General features: G+C 45.1%; 1 protein-coding gene across 2 annotated transcripts in view; it reads right to left on the reverse strand.

The window, feature by feature from the left end:
• Positions 1 to 22433, reverse strand: part of myo5b (myosin VB) — a 40755-nt gene that overhangs the window by 6950 nt on the left and 11372 nt on the right. The window contains exons 8-33 of one of the 2 annotated variants that reach the window (XM_030354288.1): positions 22010 to 22117; positions 21511 to 21620; positions 20783 to 21048; positions 18521 to 18602; positions 18054 to 18194; positions 17335 to 17457; positions 16575 to 16658; positions 15671 to 15817; positions 14846 to 14943; positions 13359 to 13445; positions 12574 to 12685; positions 11598 to 11809; positions 11043 to 11199; positions 10156 to 10395; positions 9389 to 9625; positions 8992 to 9085; positions 8343 to 8488; positions 6397 to 6510; positions 5879 to 6013; positions 5222 to 5287; positions 4665 to 4892; positions 4293 to 4402; positions 3698 to 3775; positions 2203 to 2401; positions 1232 to 1325; positions 814 to 957 (exon numbers count right to left, since the gene is read on the reverse strand). In XM_030354288.1, coding sequence (XP_030210148.1) covers positions 814 to 957; positions 1232 to 1325; positions 2203 to 2401; positions 3698 to 3775; positions 4293 to 4402; positions 4665 to 4892; positions 5222 to 5287; positions 5879 to 6013; positions 6397 to 6510; positions 8343 to 8488; positions 8992 to 9085; positions 9389 to 9625; positions 10156 to 10395; positions 11043 to 11199; positions 11598 to 11809; positions 12574 to 12685; positions 13359 to 13445; positions 14846 to 14943; positions 15671 to 15817; positions 16575 to 16658; positions 17335 to 17457; positions 18054 to 18194; positions 18521 to 18602; positions 20783 to 21048; positions 21511 to 21620; positions 22010 to 22117 — 3612 coding nt within the window. The remainder of the gene's footprint in view (positions 1 to 813; positions 958 to 1231; positions 1326 to 2202; positions 2402 to 3697; positions 3776 to 4292; positions 4403 to 4664; positions 4893 to 5221; positions 5288 to 5878; positions 6014 to 6396; positions 6511 to 8342; positions 8489 to 8991; positions 9086 to 9388; positions 9626 to 10155; positions 10396 to 11042; positions 11200 to 11597; positions 11810 to 12573; positions 12686 to 13358; positions 13446 to 14845; positions 14944 to 15670; positions 15818 to 16574; positions 16659 to 17334; positions 17458 to 18053; positions 18195 to 18520; positions 18603 to 20782; positions 21049 to 21510; positions 21621 to 22009; positions 22118 to 22433) is intronic. The other variant, XM_030354287.1, reaches the window with a different exon arrangement.

A 22433-nucleotide genomic window follows, 5' to 3' on the forward strand; every position in this document is an offset into this window, starting at 1 on the left:
TGAGGAACACACACACACACACACACACACACACACACACACACACACACACACACACACACACACACACACACACACACACACACACACACACACACACACACACACACACACACAGTAAGACTCCAAGGTGAATTCCCTAGACCGGACTCATCATCTGGAGCAGGGGTCATTCTGAAGCCATACTTACACATACATGCTTTACCAAAATGGTTTCCTATTTTACACAAAATATTGTCTTTCCGGGATACAAAGCTATATTAAAATTTGACAAAGTCACAAAGCCAGGGTAATCTCTACGTCAAGTGTAACAACATCTATTATAGCATAATACCATTTTCTCAGAGTAGGCAATGAAATGCCAGAAAAAGGAATTAAGACAACGTTTTATTCTTTCCTGCTCAAATGGTGATGGTCTGATTTGCAATCAACCAATGTATTCTCTAACAAGGTTGAATGATGACAATGTCAATTCTTCTTTGGCTTTTCAAATTGCATTTCAAGCAATTCTATTTATATTAATTAATTTTTCAAGTACTTTCGAAATCTGGCTTGTGCCAGATTTCTGCCTGGCTTCCCCAGACGACAATCCTCCTAACCCTGCATCACTACCGCAAGTAGCTCTCTCAGGAACAGGTAGGCTAAGCCTCCCAGGCCAGCTGATCCCTAACAGGTAGAATGAATGTTAACCCAGGACCTCTGAGAGTCCAAGGGCCCAGCCCGGCCGGGCCCTTGGACCGGGCCCCTGGGCCGGGCCCCTGTACCGGGCCCCTACCCTGGGCCCCTACCCCGGGCCCCTGGACCGGGTCTTACCGGCGATGAGGGCCTTGAGCAGCAGGGCCTCGTCCTCCTTGCAGTACTCCAGCATGCCCTCAAAGTCCTTCTCCCGGCGCTGCACCGTCACCTGGCGGCTGAGCTCGGGCCGCGACCGCGAGTCCACCGGCGTCACAGGGGACACTGGGGGGGGGGGGGGGGGGGGTCAGAGGTCACCGTTAGTGCGTAGGTGCGTAAACTTAAATGATTAAAGGGATCAGACGAGCCATGGATAATGCAAATTGATAAATAAATTAAAATAAAATAAAAAGTTTGTGATGAGATGCAACAATGGATAATAACAATTGATTGTTATTCAAAATTTGAGTAACAAAAATAAATATATATATATATTAATTTTTTTGATTTATAGGAGGAGATCCGGATTCTGGTTGACACGGCGATCCTTATCACTTACCCTCAAGTTCCTGGATCTTCTTCATGTAGATCCTGAGCTGCTTCTTCAACTTCCTCTCATTCTTCTCCAGCTTCTCCACCAGCTCCTTCAGGTCCTGCACCCCGAGAAAACACAGACAGACGCGAAACGGTTGAGAGCGGCTACGTCAGGTCAGAATCTAAACAAGCACCTAGGAGATGTTTAACGCCAGAATGGCCGTGGGAAGAACAGTTAGAGGTCGCCTGCGAGAAGCAGCCTGTAAGTATTCAAAGCTCCAACAAGGACAGGAGAGGATACACAGGTTTCATGGATGGCATTACGAAGGGAGGACTGCGTGGTGAGGTAACCAGAGGAGAAGGGAACAATGCAGGGTCTCCATATACCTGACATTGGGAGGAGACGGGGATAATAGCTGGCTGAGCCCATATACAAAGCAGTGACATCAGAACTATGTCACATCATCCACAACAGCCTACATTATTCCACACAATGGGCCGGAGCATTGGACAACGTCACTTCATGCTGAGATAATGTGTACCTCTACTATAAAAGCATTCACATACTGCTCACATTGTGTATGCACGGTACATTTATTTGTAATTCTTGGTTCTTTGCACAGATGTATGCAACCGATTCCACACTCATGTTTAAACTCCAACAACCGAGCCAAAGTTGAGGCGTGTGCCAATCAAATCAGTTCACACACACACACACACACTAGGGGTGGTCCTCAAAGAATATTTTACCTCTTGCCCTCACACGCAGTCAGAAACACACACACACACACACACACACACACACACACACACACACACACACACACACACACACACACACACACACACACACACACACACACACACACACACACACACACACACACACACACACACATCTCCAGCGTCCCCATATCAGGCGCCCCAAAGTGAAGCCCCTTCCCTTCGGTCGTGAACCCGGACCACCCCTATGAGGGGGGGGGGGGGGTCTCTCACCAGGTTGTCGTTGGTGAGCCGGGTGATCTCCTGCTGCACGCTGTACTCCACCTGGGCCTCGGGGGACAGGGACATGGTGTGGTTCAGCGCCTCCGTCTTCTTCTCCAGGTCGCCGCGCAGCACCTCGATCTGGGTGTGCAGGGCCTCCAGCTCGTCCTTATGCTGCCGGGACAGGCTCTGCACCTGGGCCTCCAGCACCCTGGGGGGGGGGGGTGGATGAATGGATGAGTGGGTGAAGGGGTCGGGCATTGGATAGGGCAGACGTGGAAGGATGGATGGAGTATAGGACGGATGATTTGATTGAATGGATAAACGGACAGGCGGATGAATGGGTGAATGGATTCGATGGGTGGGTGAATGGGTGAATGGGTGGGTGAATGAATGAGTGAATGGGTGAATGGGCGAATGGGTGGTTGAATGAATGGATGGACGGGTGAATAAGTGGAGCGATGAGTGAATGAATGAACAAATGAATGAATGATGGGGAGTTGTGACGCGGTCACATTTGGACATGGGTGGATGAGTGAAAAAAAGGAATGATGATGACATAAAGAATATTATCACTGCATACTCAAACTCAAAAGACATCTGGGGAGCATTGCAAACACACACAAAAACAGAGGACGATTTTATCTCAATACTCCTCTCTGGGGATTTACACTTCACACTCAAGTCACCAAACACCAAATGCAGGCTGGGGATGGTGTAGTGGGGAACGCGATGCACACTCAACCTTCGCTTCGTCACACCCACAGAGAGAGGCTGGAGGGGAACCAACCTCCCCAAGTGTATGAACCACATGCACACGCTTTTATTGTGACCGTCATGTGATAGGAAGTGAAGTCATCGGTTGTGCCAAAATCCCCCTTGTTTCCATCGCCAGGTGTAACGATTAGCCACAACAAGCCTTTTCTGCATCCACACTATAGTGACATCACAAGTGGGGGTGTCCGACCATATGTTTGACCGATAGACCACTGCTGATGTTTCTGCATCCAACACTATTGTCACACCACAGGTGGGTAGGTCCCTCAGTCAGACATACTTCCCAGCGGACTGTACCAAATGCAAATCTAATCCTTACGTCTGGGTGGACAGTCCCGCTTGTGATGTCACTCTAGTGTTAGATCAGAAACGGCTTGTAGTGCATCACAAGTGGGAAAATCCAACCATTTATATCGGACTGAAGGACCGACCCAAAGGACTGTACTGACTAAACGTCTAATCCCCCCATCATAGACCTGGGTGGACAGTCCCATTTGTGACATCACAAACGGGTCGATTTAGAAACGGCTTGGGATAGCAATCAGATTCATCCATCAAAGTGAGCCCACAAAGTGTGCAGGGTCCCCAAGTGCACTGGTCCCAGGGAAAAATCCATTTCCTTAAGCTAACCAGGATGTGTCACACACACAGGGAGGAGGGAAAGGAATAAAACAAAACAGGAGGAGAGGAAGGAGAGAGCAAGCAGAGAGAGAGAGAGAGCGACAGAGACCTGGCTACTTCTTTCAGCCCCAGGTAGGCCAAGCCCAGCTCCCCGTCTTCGTTCAAATGAGCCCAGTCCTCAGAGAAGCTGACGTCGGCGAGAGGAGGAGGAAAGCAGAGGAAAGCAGGAGGAGAAAGGACGAGGAAGAAAAGAAAACATCATGAAGGCCCGAGAAAATAGGCGAGAAAATACAGCACAAAGTCGACACCGACGAAGAAGGTTAGAAGTTATTGGAATGTTCTGATTGTTCATATAGTTTCTCATGCGGATGTTAACCTTCCTAAACAAACTTGAATGAACGCCATCGTTAATCCACAGCTATACCGAATAATTAAAAGAATCAAAAGCCAAATAAACGCTATTGCTCAAGTATCTTGTTGTACTAAATGAGGATAAATCATAGAGGGATAATATTATACATTATTCAACTTGTACTTAAACCGCAAAAGGATCAGTGTTGATAACAAAATCCTTACAAGGAATATTGATATCTTGATATTGACCAACATACTTGAAACGCATTAGAAAAATGGCCCAAAATATACATGCATGAAACCCTGGGGAGAAGAAGGTAAACGCAGCATAACGGTGAGGGCCTTCCTACCTCTTGGACTCAGACACCTCCTGGTAGGCCTTCAGCGCCTCCTCCTTATCTTTGGGAGGTTTCTTGTTGTTCACCTCAGCCTCGATGCTGCTCACCTTTTCACTGTCAACCTACGCAAAGCAACACAACAGTGTTGTCAAAAACATATGCGCGTTTCAAATTCCTGAATGAATGGATGAATTTGAGTAAGCATGGCATTAATAGGACCCAGGGTTAGGGGTTCCACTCCGGCTCGGGTCACACATGCCAAAAAATGTATACTCAAACATAGTTTAATAAATCCTAATAAACTCCATAACATGTTCATAACCTGTTTCCATTTACAATCCATCAATGTAAATAATCTCAATACATAAATCCTATTCAACTTACAAGTCCATTTTGCTGTGGGCCACTGACTATCTTGGTTCTGAGCAGAAGCACCTCCTCCTTGCGCATATCCAGCTCCTCATTGGCCGCTTTCAGCTGGGTGAGCAGCAGCTTGTAGCTCTCCTGAAGCTCATTGGACGAGCTGTCGTCGGAGACCCGGTCGCTGACGGTCCTCCTCATCTCGTTCAGGTCGTTCTTCAGCTTCTTGTTCTCCGATTCCAGCTCTTGCCTCTGTAGACGTTGGAGCGAAAATAGGCCACATACATAGACACAGACACAGATACGTTTATATATTAGAGGTGTCCTTAATGAAGACTTTGCATGATCAAATCTGATTCGTCAGCCCAGGTCCTCGACAACCATTGTCGATGACCATTGATTCATATATGAATCAATGAATCCCAACAGGCAAACAACATATTTTTTATGCATGTAGCTCAATGACGCCTCATTGGTTGTGACTTTTGCAAGGTTTTAAACACTTAAAAATATATAAATTGGTATAAATATGTATATATGTAGGGCTAAGTTAAGCGTGAATTCAAGAGACCCAGCTGTACCTTCAAACTGTTGTAGGCCAGATCTGCGACTTCATCCTGGGATGTCAAGTTCCTTCTCTCCGTGACCTGAACACCAGCACACAGCGCACTCAGAAACACGTCCTCTGACAAGGGGTCGGTATGCAAGCTATGGAACTAAGACGTTCTTTAACATTTCTGCCTTGATGAGTTAAAAGAAATGTGGCACGGGTATTTCACTCCTAGCTGAAAGGTTAGGCTTAGTTTCAGTCCACAGACTACCTAGCTAGCCTGCTCATGATCAAAATCCCTGAAAGTTGCTCTGGTTAAAGCCTGTTAAATGACTAAATAGAAGCACATAGTCACACTACTAATTCACAATGGCTTTGTTTCAGGAGGTTACCATAGCCCTTTCCATCATAACAATCTGCTACTAATCAAGGCTTTTAACACCATGTAGCGTGTTGATGTTATGTAGATGTGATATGTGGGCAGTGTATTTTATTTGATTGTATTCATTGGATTCGATTTCGTTTTTATCTTTTTATTACTTTTATCCTATTGAGCCCCTCATCTTTTTATTGTGCTTCTGTTGTGTTTTTAGTGTTTTTCTTATCTTGTTGTACAGCACTTTGGGAACCTTGTGTTTGTTTAAATTGTGCTATATAAATAAAATGGATTGGATTGGATCACTCCCACCTTGCTCTTGGCAAGCTCCTCCATCTTGTCTATGTGGGCCTGCAACCTCTTCCTCTCTAGTTCCAGCTCCCGCACGCGCTTCTGCAGCTTCATGAAGATGCTGATGTCCATCGCTGCCTTCTCCACGCCAATGTCCTGGGGAGGCGGAGTTATAGTAGGAAACATTTAGCTGGAGCGAGATCCAAAATGAACAGACCTCAATGTAAATGTCCTCTGTTTCAACATCATTGATGACGTCTAAAGACTGAGAAGGAGGTATTGATCGACGATATATCGAGATACACATTTACATAGATTACATTTTTACCTTTACTTTATTTAAGTTTCAAGTTACAATTTGCTTTCTTGAAGACATACTTGATGAAGACTAGTTCCTTTTAGCACTATTTAATAGGAATGGCAACATATTTGATGAGCGTTTGAGAGTTTGTGAACACATGACGGTGTAACCCAGCAGTTCAATGAGTCAGGAATCAGGATGTCATACTAGTGACGGGTGTGTGTGTGTGTGTGTTTACCTCCACCATCTGAATGGCGTCCTCCGCGTCGCCCACCTCCGAGGTGGAGATGGAGGGGTAGTTGGAGTCAGACTCCAGGCTGCTCACGTTGGACGGGTTTCTCCTGTGGCCCCGCTGGAATTAAGTCACATTTTACGTTATTTTATTATTACAAGAATGACACCCGAGTACTATTGTTTTTACATTGACATGATTATATTCTCCTTTCTCCAGCCAGTGATGGTGAGGTTGAGTTAGACTATCCCACCTTGTTGAGGTAGACTATCCCACCTTGTTGAGGTAGACTATCCCACCTTGTTGAGGTAGACTATCCCACCTTGTTGAGGTAGACTATCCCACCTTGTTGAGGTAGACTATCCCACCTTGTTGAGGTAGACTATCCTACCTTGTTGAGGTAGACTATCCTACCTTGTTGAGGTAGACTATCCTACCTTGTTGAGGTAGACTATCCTACTTTGTTGAGGTAGACTATCCTACCTTGTTGAGGTAGACTATCCTACCGTGTTGAGGTAGACTATCCTACCGTGTTGAGGTAGACTATCCTACCTTGTTGAGGTAGACTATCCTACCTTGTTGAGGTAGACTATTTACCTTGTTGAGGTAGACTATCCTACCTTGTTGAGGTAGACTATCCTACCTTGTTGAGGTAGACTATCCTACCTTGTTGAGGTAGACTATCCCACCGTGTTGAGGTAGACTATCCTACCTTGTTGAGGTAGACTATCCTACCTTGTTGAAGTAGACTATCCTACCTTGTTGAGGTAGACTATCCCACCTTGTTGAGGTAGACTATCCTACCTTGCTGAGGTAGACTATCCTACCGTGTTGAGGTAGACTATCCTACCTTGTTGAGGTAGACTATCCCACCGTGTTGAGGTAGACTATCCTACCTTGTTGAGGTAGACTATTTACCTTGTTGAGGTAGACTATCCTACCTTGTTGAGGTAGACTATCCTACCTTGTTGATGTAGACTATCCTACCTTGTTGAGGTAGACTATCCTACTTTGTTGAGGTAGACTATCCTACCTTGTTGAGGTAGACTATCCTACCGTGTTGAGGTAGACTATTTACCTTGTTGAGGTAGACTATCCTACTTTGTTGAGGTAGACTATCCTACCTTGTTGAGGTAGACTATCCCACCGTGTTGAGGTAGACTATCCTACCTTGTTGAGGTAGACTATCCTACCTTGTTGAGGTAGACTATCCCACCTTGTTGAGGTAGACTATCCCACCTTGTTGAGGTAGACTATCTTACCTTGTTGAGGTAGACTATCCCACCTTGTTGAGGTAGACTATCCTACCTTGTTGAGGTAGACTATCCCACCTTGTTGAGGTAGACTATCCCACCTTGTTGAGGTAGACTATCCTACCTTGTTGAGGTAGACTATCCCACCGTGTTGAGGTAGACTATCCTACCTTGTTGAGGTAGACTATTTACCTTGTTGAGGTAGACTATCCTACCTTGTTGAGGTAGACTATTTACCTTGTTGAGGTAGACTATCCTACCTTGTTGAGGTAGACTATCCTACCTTGTTGATGTAGACTATCCTACCTTGTTGAGGTAGACTATCCTACCTTGTTGAGGTAGACTATCCTACCTTGTTGAGGTAGACTATCCTACCTTGTTGAGGTAGACTATCCCACCGTGTTGAGGTAGACTATCCTACCTTGGTGAGGTAGACTATTTACCTTGGTGAGGTAGACTATCCTACCTTGTTGAGGTAGACTATCCTACCTTGTTGAGGTAGACTATCCCACCGTGTTGAGGTAGACTATTTACCTTGGTGAGGTAGACTATCCTACCTTGTTGAGGTAGACTATCCTACCTTGTTGAGGTAGACTATCCTACCTTGGCATCACCTGTTTTTGCCCGTTATTCCCAACATGGACTAATAGTAGCACTCCCATTTGGAGATAAAAGCACTTTTCCATCTCATCTCGCTACCTTGGTGAGCGCCACCTCCTCCTCCAGGTTGTCGAAGCGCTGCTCCATCCTGGAGAACTCCTTCAGGAGGTTCTGGTAGCGGAGTCTCTCCTGGTCCAGGTCCTTCTGGAGGTCCGTCTCCCTCTGGGAGGCGCTGCTCTCCTGGTCTGCACACACCAGGACACACGGCGCCGTCACACAGGGTTTAGGGTGATTTACACTGCTATGAGTCGGTGGACTCGGACACTAGTCACTTTATAACAAACCCTCAACACTGAATCACAAAGCGGTCAGTATCGCAGTGTGATTCATCACGGAGCAGGTGTGCCCATGGAGAGAATGGGTCTTTGTATGCTGGGGCCAAAATGAAGTTGATAAATAAATAAATACGACTCATAATGTGTGGAGTGTTGTCTTCAGCCCCAAGAGAGACAAGCAGCAAACAACGGCCCCCTAGTATCCCCCATGGAGGGGAGGGAACCTGATACCATCTCCACCTCTCTCGCCCCACACCACTCTCTCTCTCTCTCCTGGGGGACCAGAGAGCAGAGTGAGGAGCTAGGGATCAGGGGGAGGAGCTAGGGAGCGGAGCGAGGAGCTAGGGAGCGGAGCGAGGAGCTAGGGAGCAGAGCGAGGAGCTAGGGAGCAGAGCGAGGAGCTAGGGGTTTACCTTCAGTGCTCTTGGAGTGCTGCAGCAGCTTGTGGTTCATCTGCTCCTTATCGCTCTTCAGCAGGTGGTTCTCCTTCTCCAACTCCTCCACTCGCTACACCAAACCAGGCAGAGATTAAGACTGTTCTGTCATATATGCCATCATACAGCACATAAAAGCAGGGCTAAACATACAGTAAAATAGGTTTAGAATTATTCTTTCCAGATCTGATTTGTATTCTATGTGTGTAAGTGTGTGCGTCTTCTTTTCCCTTTTAGCTGTAAATCAGATCCTGCTGTGGAATCCGGACCACTGCAGTCAAGCGGCTCAGTTTTCAGGCCGTTGTCACGGTAACCAACAAAAAAAAAAAAAAAAAACAGCCTGCCCCGGCGCACCAGAACCCGAGTCACCGCTCACCTGAGTCAGGACCAGCTTCTCGCTGCCGTGCTCCGCCTCCTGCCTCTGGTTCAAGTCATGTGACTCCTTTAGCTCCGCCCTCAGCCGGGCCAGCTCCTCCTGCAGGGAGGTCAGTTGGTTGCCGTCGCCGTGGCGGAGGCGGACCTGCTGCAGCTCCTTCTGCAGCTTGCCGACCTCCGACCCCAGGTTATTGTTGTGGGACAGCAGCTGCTCGTTCTGGGTCTTGAGGTCCTTGGACTGAAAGGAGGTGGACACAGTGAAAGTGTTAGAAATGATTATGTATGTATTATTGTGTGCTATTTTCAATAAATTGTTGAATTGAAATGTCTGTCCTTTGTTCGTATGAAGTATTGACTTCTTACTGTGCTACCAATACTCATACTACCTGTAATGGTATTGAGGTTAAGTGTCATTTTGTAACTTCAGCATGAAAAACAACTGAAATGCATGAGTTACTTCAAAATGTGCAACTAAGGGTTATCTACGTGTGCAATGTGCATTGGAAAATCATGTCCCATGAAATCCATTTCAAGCGCTTCAATGGGAGCAGTTAATTTTTTCCTCCCGGCTACATAGCCCAGCGGGAGGAGAACATGCGAGCACAAATTCACATCTTTATGTGAATTCATACATTTATCAAACACCCCTATTTCACAACCTCCGAAAAAGAACACCTCAACGTGACACCCCAATCACTGCAATAGACTCCGCGTGGACGCTGTGTTTCTGTCTCAATAAACCCTGAATCCCGGCCGTCCCTGGGTCACCTGGTCGTCCATCTTCCTCTGGAGCTGCACGATCTTGTTCTCCATGCCCGAGTTGAGCTTCTTCAGGTGCTGGGCCGAGCGGGCGTCGATCTTCAGCTGCTTGGTGAGCCGCTTGGCCCGCATGCAGCGCACGGCGCACTGGATGGTGACGGCCGCGTCGCGCGCCCGCCGGAACTTCTTCCGGGCCAGCCAGCCGCGCACGTTCTTCTGGATCACCATGGCCTTGTGGTGCAGGAGGAACTGGAGCGCACAGGGAGGGGCGGACGGAGAAGAGAGCGATATGAGGAATGATACGGTGAAGAAGAACGTATTTTAAAAAGGTGCTATGGCTTAAGAATCGGAAGTTCTTCCTCGTTATTGTCCCATGCGCTCGTAAGCAACCTGGATCCTTCTTGAGCTTATTGAGAGCTCCGCGGGTGGAGACATAAACAATGATAATCGTATGTTAGCTCTAATCATAAATAACATGCAAATTCAAAAGTTAGGCAAGAACGTATATTTTTGCCACAGGCGGTTCTACACCACCCAGAGAGCCGGGGAAAGTGTCGTTTTTTGAATTTCAACTGTAACCTGTTTGTAAAATATTGTAAAATGCTTCTTTTTGCTTTAAAAAGCTTAACACCCTTTAGATTGCACCACCGACGCACAAATAAAATAAGTGTGTGTGGTGCCATCTAGTTTCCCTTTGAAGCAATTAATAAAATTGTGCATGATTTGTAAATGAGCAAACCACTTTAAAAAGGCACATTTCCATTACAAGGGCTCTTTAGGTGCAGAATAAAGACCTAGAACTAGAACTAATTGAACCGTTCAGACTGTCTTTAGCGCTGTAGAAATGCAAAAGGACTGCTCCTAATGTACAGAGGACGGCTGCGTGTAGCGCTTACCTCCTTGAAGATCCTGCGGGTGTACATGCCCCGGGTGTAGGCCTGGATGGTGACCACTGCCCGTCTCACCCTCAGGAAGGCCCGTCTGTCTCTCACCATGCGGCACTGCTTCTGGCAGATGACCGCCGCCCGCGTCAGCCTCAGCTGCTCGGCGTACCTGGGAGGAGAGACGGATGAGAGAGTGAGTGCATGAACGAATGAGAGCGCGATGTTGTACGAAGAGGGAAATAGAGTCGTGCTAAAAGTGTAAGGTTGAGGATGAGGCACGCACGCACCCACCCACCCACGCACCCACGCACACACACACACACACACACACACACACACACACACACACTGTAAAGAGCTTTGAGTGCCTTCAAGAAAGGGCTATTTAAATGTCCCGAATTCAATCAGAATCAACTGAATCCAATAAGCATAACACCACGGACCCTCCATACCCAAACACACACACCACGGACCCTCCATACCCAAACACACACAACACAGACCCTCCACACCCCAGCACACACACCATTGACCCCCATACAGGTGGTCCCTCTCCAGGGGTCTCACCTGCGGGCCATGTAGCCGCGGCCGTATCTCTGCAGCAGCACTGCAGAGCGGCGGATCTTGCGGTAGCGGAGCCGCTGGAGCCAGCCGCGCACCGTCTTCTGGATCTTGATGCACGCCGAGCGGAACTTGTCCGCCCGCAGCTTCTCCAGGTACGCCACCTGGCCCGCCCGGAAGAAGATCTTCGTCTTGCCGAACTGGAACTTGTCCTCGTCCTGTGATTTGGACAGACACGAGGAAGCAAACAACGGAATACGTTTATAGCGCAAATGAAATAAGAGATGGGGTTCTCCGTAGGCAAATGTGGTTTCATTGGATTTAATCACTGAGTGGATCCCCTTATTTTATACACGTCCATGTGTAAATTTAAAGGGGTTTATTCTGTTTTGGTAGTATCTATTTTCTGTGACTCTATTTCGATTCGTGTTAGAATGGTAAAATCAGCACAGGAAGTATTTTTTTAACTCTCGATTTAATATTTGAGGTACAAATAGAAGAAAGTGGACTCTGAACCGATACTGTGAAGACATTGACATTTTTGCCTTGCTTTTTTTTGCATTGCATTTGTTTACACATTGCCTTTGTGGCTGTTGTTGTTGGCTGGTTGTGGCTGGCCACTGGTTGCTAAGGCAACGTGAAAACAGACAATGCGTCAACTATAAATGCCTTCTGCTTGGCGGTCACGCGCAGGCCTCAAGGAAACTATGGCGACCACAAATCTAACGTTAGAGACCCTGAATGATAAAACGGACCATTTGTTGGATTATTTTATCCACAGCGTCTCAAATCCCTTTGAGTGCATACTTTGCTAGCATGGCTTGCCAAAGTAGGAATAGCACCCCTAAACCTGGCGAGTGTTAATGCCTTGCTCTTCTATCGGCCAAGCTACCAGCTGAGCTACACCATGGGTGTAGGACTCTCTCTAGTACTCTGTAGTACTCCTTCTAGTACTCGGTAGTACCGCTGTGTAGTACTGCACCTTGATCAGGGTCGCCAGCAGGTTCCGACACACAAGCTTCTTGTCGGAATTGGTCATGTCCGCCCTCTTCATGAGCACCCGGTATCTGTTGAAGAAGTCTTGGTACGTCCATCTGGGGACACATAGGTTGGTTGTGACGATCAACAACAAAAAACAACGACAAGATAAATATGTATTTTGTGCACTATTTTCTTCCTCAACCTTGATCTGTATCGTGAACAAAAAGTAATACAGTGAAACGGTTCTAAAGGTTCTGGAGAACGAAACCTAGATCCGTCCGGGGATTTCTTCCCCGCTAAACTCGTTTGCTCGGAGGAAGAAAAGCGAGGACAACGTCCTCACAAACAGAAGTAGAAGCTACAGCGTTGACAGCGCTGGTCTCTTCATCCAACTCAAAGCGGAAGTAAATAATCCATGAACAAACAGACCAAACAAACAGACAGACGAACAACAAACTGAGTGCCATTAGGAACGAGAACACATTTAGACAAGGCTTCAGTAAACGGATGGAGGATCACATTAGCACCGAAAATATCAGTTTTTCTTAAAATCCATGGTCTTCAACAACGCTTATACCAAACGCTGGTTTCCCAGACAACACACCGATATGCAGAAGGGGTTTCGAACCAGCAACCGCAGGTCGGAAAGACAAACACTCCAACAGCATAGCCAAATGACTGCAACCGGTTCCATCATTGTCAAGGCCTTAGTAGTGAGGTTTACCCTGGAGGACCCCCCCATCACTTGCATAATGTGTGCATTGAGAACGGGGGGGACATTTCTACCTTGACGGGTAACCAGCAGCACTGATGCGAATGGTCTCCAGGACTCCACATGCCCTCAGCTGTTGAACCGCTCGCTTGGAGTCGAACCTGGACAACAGAAAACAGAGAATCCACATACAGAACCAGAGTCAAACCTAGACGACAGAAAACAGATGTACAAACCCACAGACCCAGAGATAAACAGACAAAAAAAAGCATATAGGAAAACAGAGACAGCATTAGAAACAGACAGACAAACAGAGAAACAAAACAGACAGACAGACAGACAGACAGACAGACAGACAGACAGACAGACAGACAGACAGACAGACAGACAGATTCAAAAACCAAAACACAAACAGTCAGACAGTCAAACAGACTGTCTGCCTGAACACAGGTACAACACCAAACTCTAAAACCCTATATTACCGTTTCTGTCCCTTGGGCATGGTGCTCACCGCAGCAGGGAAAAGGAGGTGGGTAACTCTCTGTGCTAGTGGCCGAGATGCTGACATTATGGGTACTGAGAGTCAGGCCCCAGTTCGGTCTGAGGACCCACATGTGACTCCAGAGTTCACCTTATCTAATTACCTAGACCTGAAGGAGCCCTTGTGTGGAGGAATGCACTGAAAAGGCACGCAGAAGAAGAGCATATACAAACATAACCACTAAGGAGGATGGCCCATAAATCTGTGTTTGTTTGTGATTGTGATTACTGTCTCAAACAAAAATTGTGAAAGGATGATGACCCCACCATTTCAAAACATAGTCTGGTATGTAGTTGTGGTTTAGTCAAATATTGCTAATATATTAGCGCTCAATAATAATAATAATCACGTCCAACGACGAAGCATTAAAGCACAGAGTGCATTTAAAAAAAGACTACGATCTTTTAATATAATATACACCTTAATATAATAGAAACCCTTGTGTTGTCACACAGTGGATGGCTCGAACATAATTTAATCTGCGAAAGTAATTCACAGCGGGAGAAAAACAGAAGTAAACAGTCGGTTGGTAACCAAGCACAACATGCTTTCTGTTTGCCCTGCCATGTGCTCGGACCTGGTAGTGAAGCGGCCTTCACTACACATTCACAAGTCCTTTCTTTAGAAACCGCCGGTTGTTACTGTTCCGAGAGAAAGGAGGAGTCGTGGTGGAGAAATGGTTCCGTACAGAAAACACCACTTTGTCAATCATTGATCCAAACAGGTAGCGAGCCTGATCAGATAACCTGCCCTCCGACGAGGAAGCATAACTTTAGGCTTAGTTATGGTTCCCGGTTGACACAATGCCAGGGGGTTTACGGGTCCCATTACGTCCTTGCGTCCACCGCAAGGGCCTGAAGTGCGCCTCCCAAAAATTGTAACCTTGCGTCGAGGCGACGCAGCAGCAGCAAGGGCTGTGATTGGTCCGCTCACTTAAACCCGACGCAGAACCAAAACAGGTCCTGGTCGTTGCGTTGCGTCGACATATCAGAGCCTTAACTTAAGAGCGGGGGGACTCACACGAAGGACATCTTCTCGTCGTTGGGCTTGATGCAGCGCACGTAGTGAGGCGTGGTGGCGTTCAGAGTCTCCATGAGGAGCTGGAGGGAGCTCCGGAACTAGTGGGAGAGGAAGGAGAGGTGTTTTGCCTGTATGTACTGTAGGTATGTACATTATGTCAACCACTGCACTCCTGACCCTCCCTGGAAGGAGGGACCCCCCACTCTGCGTTCCTCCGCAAGATTTCTTCCTTGCTGATTAAGGGAGTTTGCCCTTCTGTGGGCTTGGGTCAGGGGGCGTACATGAATACTTGGCCTGTACCGGTGATTAAGGGCTATACAAATACAATTTAATTGAATTGAAGGATAGATGAGCACCACTGACACATAAATAGCATAACTGAAAAATCAAAACCGTTAGTAAGCCATGGTTAAAGGACAGGGCATTTAGTCCATTAGAATAACATCAATTTCAATAAAAGGCAATCTTCGTTTGTCCAACGACGCTCCCTCGGTCGTACTCAACGCCGTGGACCAGCTTAAAGAATAAATACAGTTTGCTGTTGGGGTCATAACCATGGGGATGAGGGGTGCCCTATCCAAAGTCAACCCCTAGTTTGAATTCAAGCTGATACAGGGGATTCACTTACACTAGAAAATGAGAAATGTACAATAAAAGCATAAGATGGCAAAACAACAATAACTCATTTAGTTTGATAAAAAAAAGTTGTGAACCTGGATTTAAGAATAGGGTTGAGGTTGATGATACCTCAGATGTTGTGACGGTTTATTTTCCGAGGAAGGTGGTGTAAAAGATACTAACCCCACAAGAGGGAAAGGGGTCTACCTGGTGGCCTACTGTCTTCCTGTGCTCCTTGTTGGGGGTCTTCGGGACGGTCTTGGCGGACCTCACGTTAATCCTGGAGGTTTTACTACCGGGTGTGGAAGAGCTGGACTCCTTCTTCTCCAGGAATAGATCGGCCACCATCTGAAACTACTCGCATACATATACGTATACGTAGGATTAGACGAATAAGGTGCAGATATATATGAATACTTAGCTCAGGTTGTATCTATATTCTGTATCGAAAGTAGGATTCAGCTATATTCCGACGGCGTATTTGAGCTGGGGTATATCCAGAGGTTATCTTCACTGAAATACTGGTGATAAGAATAATATAGTGGAACATACTGACATGGGTTCAAACTTTCATTACGTGAAAGAACATCTAATAAGCAAACATTTGCATGTGGAATTTAGTTTTGATCTCAATTTCCCGTTAATCTATGATTAACGGGATATTGTGCCTGCAGTGCTCATGAATCCACTAGCCATGCCGCAATGATCAACTAGAAAGTAAATCCCAGCTGAGAGGAGTCAAGGTTAGATAGCTGATCCCAGTGAATGAGACGGTAAGCCCAAGACTGGATCTTTTAATTCTTTTCACGAAGATAACAGAGCCGGCCTGACGTCTTCAGCTTTGATCTACAGCTTTCATTTAGTGAATCTAACTCTTCATGAACAGTATACTGGAGCTGATGTTAGAGGTTCAAAGGCAGAAGTATACTGGACTTGTTCCTATGCGTTCAACTCATGTAGAATCTACTTGACATGTTCTTATTGGTCAAAAACAGGTAGACGTATAATCGGCATGTTCCTATTGGTTAAAAACAGGAAGAATGTACTGGACATGTTCACACACACACACACACACCCACACACACATTATGAGAAAGTTGATATGTCTTACCTTACTAGCTTTCAGGATATTGATCTGTTCCTCGTACACGGTGTCTCTGTTCTTCTCCAGGAAGCCCTCACACTGGTACTCCACCTGTCACGAAAACAGCCAACACACAAAAACAACTGGATTAAGCATCTGGGGGAATGAATGTGATGTGTTGAGTCACAGGTTACCTGGATGACTCATCGATGGAACCACCAGATGTTTCAGCTTCCATTGAAATGGATGCATACAAAAATGAATAAAACTTCTAAATAAAACTAAATGAACTAAACTAACCAGGTGCGTGATATTTCATATGAACACAGCTCGCTTAGATAGATAGATAGATAGATAGATAGATAGATAGATAGATAGATAGATAGATAGATAGATAGATAGATAGATAGATAGATAGATAGATAGATAGATAGATAGATAGATCTATAGATCGATAGATAGATAGATACTTTAATAATCCCAGAGGGAAATTATTTTTGTCACGAACTCCAGATATACATTCACAAATAAATAAATAAATATTAAGAATAAAATATAATATAAAATATAACATATATATCCATATCCATATATATACATATACATACACACACATATACATATATATTAATTGATTGTACACAATGTTCTCTTCCATTTTGTTCAAGGCCTACAGGTTTGACATTGAGGTTATCAAACCCGTTACATTTCGGCTTGGAGTCCCACCCCGAGCTCCATATCTACCCTGCCTGTGGTTCCTGTCCCCCACCAGGAGGAAGACTCTGACCTTGTCTGCGAAGTGGATGATGATGAAGGAGGTGTTGGACATGCGTGGCTTCTGGAAGTGAGCGCTTCCTGAGTGCTTCCCGTACAGCTTCTGGCACCAGTTCTCATCCGTGCCCTTGGGCACCTGGAACAAATAGACAACACATATCAATATAGAAATACATAGAGAAATTCATAAATAATACCAAGGTGAGGATTTTTATTATTCATGATTGTTTAATTTGAATTAATGACTTCATAAATGTTTTTTTTTATAAAAAATTAAAGAACTTGACAAGAAAACAACAACAAATGAATGCAAATCAAGGAGGAAGTTAAATGTGTATGCTTCCATGCGATACAGGAGGTGAATGATTGAAATGGATATGAATGATTACAGAATTGTCATTCAGATCTACTTCCCCGTGACAACATTGTTTTGTGGACAAAACTTTGGTGTACTATGTGGATCCTCACTCACATTGTAAGGGCCTACAGACGTCATCAACACAAAGGATTTGTGATTCAGGCTGCCTCTGATGAAGTTAGCCTTAAAAAACCCACTTAGAATTACCAATTACAATTCAGACTTAGAACTCAGACTTAGAGCTCTGAACTCAGACTTAGAACTCAGACTTAACCTAAGTGCTAATAAAATAAGAAGGGGCTGGGCGGGGGAGGGAATGGACGAATTCTCAAACAACGCGTCTGTAAAAGGACATATTGTGGATAGATTCCTACTCGGCACTCTTCGTCCAGCAGGTCCAGGATGCCCAGCTTGGCCTCGATCAGGTCTATGCACGGCTGGTTGTCATAGAAGTCTATCAGGGTCCAGGGAATCTGTTCCTTCATGTACTCCTCCTGCTCTAGCTTGAACACGTGCTGCATGAAGAATAGACAACAGGAGAAGACTGAAACAACAACATCTATACATGGCATTGTGGAGGACAACTCCTAGAAGGACAATGTTTTCATCTGTTAACAGTAAGATAATGTTGTACTTTATTAATCCCAGACAGGAAATGTGGGTATTACAGCAGAAAGTACAGGACCGTTTGAGAACTATAAAAAAACGACCATAAGTAAACAGAAAACATTTCTATATAGACATGAGTGTAGTAGATCTGTAGGTGCAATAACACATTTAAAAACATTATCAACAGAAAGGTGAACTTAGGAGTTCCTTGGTTGGTGGCAAGATGGCTCACCGAGTTGAACTGTTGCTGCAGCTTCTCATTGGCGTAGTTGATGCAGAACTGCTCAAAACTGTTGATCTCAAATGTCTCGAACCTTGGATAAAGAGCAGAAGTCACCGTTGAGAGGCATTGTATTGTGCAAAAGGTGGGATCTGACCACATCGTCATCTAGGGCTTGTTTTACTTTCTATAGTTTGAAATCTGATTATAACCCAGACTAAAACATTGACCATTGGCTCTGTAATACCATAGGTGACAAGCCACAACTGACTCTGTGCCCTCAGTCGGTAGCGCATGGCATATATTATCAGAACTCTAAGCACCTTAATCAAATCATATGTCATCAAGTTCATCAAAAGCCATCCAAAATAAATGTAAAACACACAGACTGGTGTAAAAACAATGAGTGAAGAGGCATGATCTATATATATTAGGGCCGCTTGATCATAATCAAGATTATTTGGTTCAATATTGAAGTCACGATTATTCAAACAATTATTTTTTTAGTTTGAAAACGAACTTAAATTACAAAAACACTGAGAAAATTTAAACTCGATTATATTAGTTTGGAGATGTTTGAAATCGTGCAAAAATCGAAATCGCGATCAAAATTTGAATAATCACACAGCCCTAATATACAGGTGCTGGTCATATTATTAGAATATCATGAAAAAGTTGATTTATTTCATTAATTCCATTTAGAAAGTCAAACCTGTAGAATGTATACATTCATTCCAAACAGACTGATACATTATAAGTGTTTTTCGCCAAAAAGAAGATGATTATAGCTGACAACCAATGAAAACCCTAAATTCAACATCTCAGAAAATTAGAATATGGTGAAAAGGTCAGATATTGAAGACACCTGGTGCCACACTCTAATTAGCTAACTAACTCAAAACACCTGGAAAAGCCTTTAAATGGTCTCTCGTTTTGATTCTGTATGACACACAATCATGGGGAAGACTGCTGACTTGACAACTGTCCAAAAGATGACCATTGATACTTTAAAGAAGGAGGGCAAGACACAAAAGGTCATTGCCAAAGAGGTTGGATGTTCCCAGAGCTCTGTGTCCAAGCACATTAATAGAGAGGTGAAGGGAAGAAAAAGATGTGGTAGAAAAGAGTGTACAAGCAAGAGGGATAAACGCGCCCTGGAGAGGATTGTCAAACAAAACCGATTCAAAAATGTGGGGGAGATCCACAAAGAGTGGACTGTAGCTGGAGTCAGTGCTTCAAGAAGCACCACACACCGACGTATGCAAGATATGGGCTTCAGCTGTCGCATTCCTCGTGTAAAGCCACTCTTGAATAAGAGACAACGTCAAAAGCGTCTCGCCTGGGCTCAAGACAAAAAGGACTGGACTGCTGCTGAGTGGTCCAAAGTTATGTTTTCAGATGAAAGTAAATTTTGTATCTCCTTTGGAAATCAAGGTCCCAGAGTCTGGAGGAAGACAGGAGAGGCACAGAATCCACGTTGCCAGTGTAAAATTTCCACAGTCAGTAATGGTCTGGGGTGCCATGTCATCTGCTGCTGTTGGTCCACTGTGTTTCCTGAGGTCCAGGGTCAATGCAGCAGTCTACCAGGAAGTTTTAGAACACTTTATGCTGCCTGCCGCGGACCAACTTTATGGAGGTGACGATTTCATTTTCCAACATGACTTGGCACCTGCACACAGTGCCAAATCTACCAGTACCTGGTTTAAGGACCATGGTATCCCTCTTCTTGATTGGCCTGCAAACTCACCTGACCTTAACCCCATAGAAAACCTATGGGGTATTGTGAAGCGGAAGATGCGAGATGCCAGACCCAACAATGCTGAAGAGCTGAAGGCCACTATTAAAGCAACCTGGGCTCTCATAACACCTGAGGAGTGCAACAGACTGGTCGACTCCATGCCACGCCGTATTGCTGCAGCAATTCAGGCAAAAGGAGCTGCAACTAAGTATTGATTGCCATACATGCTGAAACTTTCCATGTTCATACTTTTCAGTTGGCCCACATTTCTAAAAAATCATTTTTTGTACTAGTCGTAACTAATATTCTAATTTTCTGAGATACTGAATTTGGGATTTTCAGTAATTGTCAGTACTAATCATCCAAATTAAAAGAAATAAACATTTCAAATATATCACTCTGTGTGTAATGAATTGATATAATATGTAAGTTTCACGTTCTGAATATAATTACTGAAATAAATCAACTTTTTCATGATATTCTAATAATTTGACCAGCACCTGTATATATGCTGTATATTTCATAGGAGGGGTTACCCGTAGATGTCCAGCACGCCGATGAAGGAGCGCTGCTTGGCGGTGGTGTGCAGCGCCTTGTTGACGTGCTCCACGATCCAGTCGAACATGTGCGCGTAGATGTGCTTGGCCAGGGCGTCGCGGGCGTTGCTGGCCTGCTTGCAGGACATGTTCTTCACGTAGGTCTCAGACGAAGTCACCAGCTTCCGGTGACACAGCCAGTGCTCCATCTGCTCCAGCTCCACGCCCAGCAGGCGGCAGAAGTGCTTCAGGTGGCGGTCTTCGCCCTGGGGGGGGGAGGGGGACGGACGGACGTGGGGGTTTAGGGTCAAATGTCGAGTCAGCGTCCTTTGATTACATGAGTTTGATTCGCGATCGATGGGATATGATGTGCGATCAACAACGGGATTGGTTGATGCTCCTTGTCGTCAGGGGGACTGCGTGATTATATGATCAACTATATGATCAACGATGGGCTTTTTAGGATCTACCACACATGGGGTTTCAGGACCTTCTCAGAACGCGATTCTAACAACGCTAGGCTTTGGCTTGAATTCATAAAAACAATTCATTGGATTTTCTTACATTAGGAGATGGGACTCTATGAATAACAATCCGATTCTATGGGACATCAACAATGGGGTTTTCCGATCAAACAATTGTTTTTAGCATCAAAATGGTATTTAATAACAACAATGGGATTACATAATGATTCATAATGTACTAGCTTCTCTTTAATGTTGACGTACCAAAACGTGGCAGGAGTCCCCGTCCCGCTCGGAGCAGATCTCCACGTTGCCCAGATGCAGGATGGCAGCTATGATCTTAATAATGCTGCTCTGCATGTTCTCCTTCACACCTGATCACCCGAGTCAAGACACACGCAGGCCTTTCACTTACATTCAGAGGATTAAAGACTCACTATGTTAAGCTTTTGAAAAGTGATATATTATTACAACCATGAAATACAAATTAATTTACAAAACTTGAATAGTATGCAGGCAAAAGAGCACAGTAGTTAACGGGTTCTACTCCGAGTCCATAAAGTACTGGGTATCCCCGGGTCTTTAGTCTAACCTGTAGGCCTACAACTACGACGAATCCTGAACCACATGATTCTGAATCCCCTGTCGCTTCAGATGACTACTTACAGGGGAATCATCCTCCAAAGGCATCTGCTAAAGTGGAAGCGTGGGCTGAACCACTAGACAGTAGTAAATAGTAATACTAGTTCCGTGCGACTGTTACCCAGGAGGGTGAAAGCTTCCTTGGTCTTCTCAAAGTCCACCGCGTCGTTGACTCCCTCTATGAAGATGTTCTCCCCGAACGACGTGTAGATAAAGTCCTCTGCACTCGCTGAATTCACACACAGAGGGGGAGGAAACCAATCAATGAATAGACTTTCAGAAAAATGTCTGCAATAGTTTATTGTCACCGGTACTAAAATACGATTTAGAGAAGCACCATTTCACTCTGCTCCGAACTCAAGTTTCCCTTATTTTGTGACGTTAAAGGGCCTTTTCCGAGGCATTTCTACATAACGCAGTTATTTCTACATACCTAAAATAAGGTATCACAAAGTTGATTGTCGTAACCATGGAGATAACACGTTCCCTCTACTTCCTGGAACTCTCAGCCCAAAAGGCCTTTTAACAAATCTCCTTATTTGCAG

The sequence above is a fragment of the Gadus morhua genome, chromosome 4 (genome assembly GCF_902167405.1).
Source record: "Gadus morhua chromosome 4, gadMor3.0, whole genome shotgun sequence".
Taxonomy (NCBI): domain Eukaryota; kingdom Metazoa; phylum Chordata; class Actinopteri; order Gadiformes; family Gadidae; genus Gadus; species Gadus morhua.